Source organism: Octopus bimaculoides, chromosome 10 (assembly GCF_001194135.2).
Source record: "Octopus bimaculoides isolate UCB-OBI-ISO-001 chromosome 10, ASM119413v2, whole genome shotgun sequence".
NCBI classification, from domain to species: domain Eukaryota; kingdom Metazoa; phylum Mollusca; class Cephalopoda; order Octopoda; family Octopodidae; genus Octopus; species Octopus bimaculoides.
This window is the reverse complement of record NC_068990.1, coordinates 6,659,403-6,662,642: the sequence shown is the minus strand read 5'-3', so window position 1 is coordinate 6,662,642 and position 3,240 is coordinate 6,659,403. Positions and strand designations below refer to the sequence as shown.

Here is a 3,240-nt window from a genome sequence, read left to right as displayed (position 1 = left end):
GTGTGTTGACGCAAATACAAAACTTACACGTGTTCACCCACATTTCCAGGAGTTATCCTCGCTGCATTAGTTGGGTGCAATATTTTCTTTAAACCGCGCGTTTTTACGTTCGCTCGCACACGTTTTACGACAAAAGCATGAAGGAGAAAAAGTGCTCACACAAACTTTTATAGATGAAATAGAATTATTTTGACTGAAGAAGCCAATCGTATCATTTAATAATTCTTTCTATTATAGGCATACGGCCTGGATTTTTTTTTGGGGGGGGGGTGATCACATCAACCCCAATACTCAACTGGTACTTAATTTATCGACCCCAAAAGGATGAAAAGTAAAGTTGATCTCGACGGAATTTGAACTCAGAACGTAGCGAGGGGCGAAATACCGCGAAGCATTTCGCCCGGCGTGCTAACGATTCTGCCAGCTCGCCAATCTTAATTGCATCATTTAAGGACACCTTTAATAATGCATATTTAAATGTCAAAATGTTTAAATGTTGTGCAGTTTGTTTGGTGTTCAATATGGCATTTGAGGGATTGTTTCCAGCAGGATAGGGACATACTTTACAAAGAAAGACAAAATTTGGATACAAACAAATTTCTGCGCACACCGGTAATAATAAATAAATAAATAAATAAATAAATAAGGGAAGCATATTCGGGGTTACAAAAGAGCTGAAAATCATAAATTCTTCTCCATTAAGTTTAGTCAAAACGACCTTTTATTTATCAATTTATCTATTTCTGTTTTGTACTAGTTTCAGTCTTTGGACTATGGCCATACTGGAGTACCGCCTTGAAGTGTTTTGTTGAACAAATCGTAGCCAGTAAATATTTTTTTAAGTCTGTATCAGTTCTTAGGCCGGACCGCTATATTACGGACCTTAAACAAACCAACACCGGGTGTCAAGTTGGAGGGTCGGGGGTAAAAACAAATACACATGCACACACGTGCGCGCATGGATATATTCCAGTTTCCGTCCACCAAATACACTCACAAGGCTTTGGTCAGTCCGAAGCTCTAGTAGAAGACGCCCAAGGTGCCGTGCGGTGGAACTGAACACAAGACCACATGTCCGGAAAGCAAGCTTCTTAACCACACATCCATCAATAAAAACATTTCAAATGTCCTTCATGCGATCTTCAAAGAAGGACATGTATACACCTATTATATATACACATCTATTATATATTATATAATATATATATATAATACATATGTGAGTATATGCATATATACGTACATGTATGTACATACCTACATCTACATGTATATATAGATGCATATCTGGGTACAGAACGTCACAAAAGAAAACGTGGACAAACTGAAAAACAGAACATGAACAGAGCACAGAAAACAAACAGGCCACATAGAGAATATTTCCTTCATCAGCTGCCCCTATTCTAAACTAAGCGTTTCGAAGAGTTAGGGCAAGATGCATTATATATATATATATATATATATATATATATATATACACTCACACACACTTATATACATATATAGATACATAAATATACGAGCACGCACGGGAATATACACTCACAAATTTCACAAATTCCAAATGCTTTTGAACTCAAATCGGTACATTTTTTTTTTCTTATATACAATTAGAAAGACATTTCTCGTTATCTAGCGAAAATCTTAAATGCTAACAGTACAAACAGTACATACATATCAGGAAGTTTCTTTACCTACCTTGTTCATTGTCAGAGGTGATCCCAATCATGTGAAGCATATATTCACATGCTTCGTCGTAAGAATCCCAATTACCTTTAAGAAACTTCACAAAAGCGAGTGAACTATTAAACGATGGATCCAGGTTGTTTAGATGTTGTAAAGAGTTGTTCACGTAACACAGAAAGTAGTTGCTACATTGTTTACTAGGGCCTGAGCCACTGGTGTGACCACCGTTATCAGTATTACTGTTGCCACTACCCACAAGAAGAAATAGAAAAATACTGACAACTCTGAATTGGGCCCGAACAACTTTCATTTTCGGCCGATGAGATCTTTAAATTGCGGATGCACTAGTATTTATAGCAGATGATTTTAGCACTTCTTCATATACACCAGTAGTTCTCACCCAGGGTCCATATGGCTCTTGGGTGTCCATATAAGATTTAGTGGTTAAAAATTTATCTGCAATATATCGGTTTGTACTTCTACTATACACAAAATATTTTGACAAATTTTTTTTTATACACTTCTTAATCTTTATATAATAGGATATTTTAAGCATCAAATTTTTATGAGGGTACATCCGAGTAAAATGGGGATCAAATGGGTCCATAGGTAGAGAGTGGTTGAGAATCACTGATATACATGCATAAATATATATATATATATATATATATATATATATATATATATATATATATATATATATATATATATAGAGAGAGAGAGAGAGAGAGAGAGAGAGAGAGAGAGAGAGATAGGTAGATAGATAGATAAATAGATAGATAGATAGATAGATAGATAGATAGATAGATAGATAGATAGATAGATAGATAGATAGATAGATAGATAGACGATGTATGTATGTATGTATAAAGTTCTGATCTATCAGTTGACTGTTCTGATATATTGACTCTTCCTTGTTAGGGTTTATTCAGCATCTGCGCATTTTATAGTCTAAATAGTTGAGGTGATGATCCTGTAAATTATTATTGTACTGCGAAACATACCGGGCGAGTGGTGTATACATTGTGAGTGTAATCATCAGGTGTTGTGTTTAGATTCACCCATGCAAGGATGTTTGTGTATGTGCATATGTTTGTGTCAGGTAGGTACCTGCTTGTGTGTGTGTGTGTGTGTGTGTTTGTGTTTGTGTGTGTAAATTTGTGTTTAATCTGAACTTTCTCTGCGGTCATTATAAAGTACCAGTAACATACTCGGGTTTAAATCGGTCGACTATAGCTCAACCTTACCAAAGTTGTCGTTTGTTAGATCAAAGAAAACAGACTTGACTACAAATATTTCTCCCTATACACACATTTATATATTCAAATATTGCATGATATAGATCAACAGAAATGGTTTTGTGTGTGTGTGTGTGTGCGTGTGTGTGAGTATGTGTGTTTTGTGTATGTATTATGTATATGTGTTGTGTGTGTATATGTGCATGTGTGTGAGTATGTGTGTGCGTGTATGATTAAGTATAAATTATGCGTGTCTGTAAATGTGTGTGTGTGTGTGTGTGTGTGTGTGTGTGTGTGTGTGTGTGTGTGTGTGTGT

At 35.6% G+C, this 3,240-nt stretch overlaps 1 protein-coding gene across 2 annotated transcripts in view; it reads right to left on the bottom strand.

The window, feature by feature from the left end:
- LOC106871453 (corticotropin-releasing factor receptor 2) overlaps positions 1–3,216 on the bottom strand; it is a 280,338-nt gene extending 277,122 nt beyond the window's left edge. The window contains exon 1 of one of the 2 annotated variants that reach the window (XM_052971021.1): positions 1,699–3,216. In XM_052971021.1, coding sequence (XP_052826981.1) covers positions 1,699–1,996 — 298 coding nt within the window. In that variant the 5' untranslated portion in view covers positions 1,997–3,216. The remainder of the gene's footprint in view (positions 1–1,698) is intronic. The other variant, XM_052971022.1, reaches the window with a different exon arrangement.
- Positions 3,217–3,240: the final 24 nt, after the last annotated feature.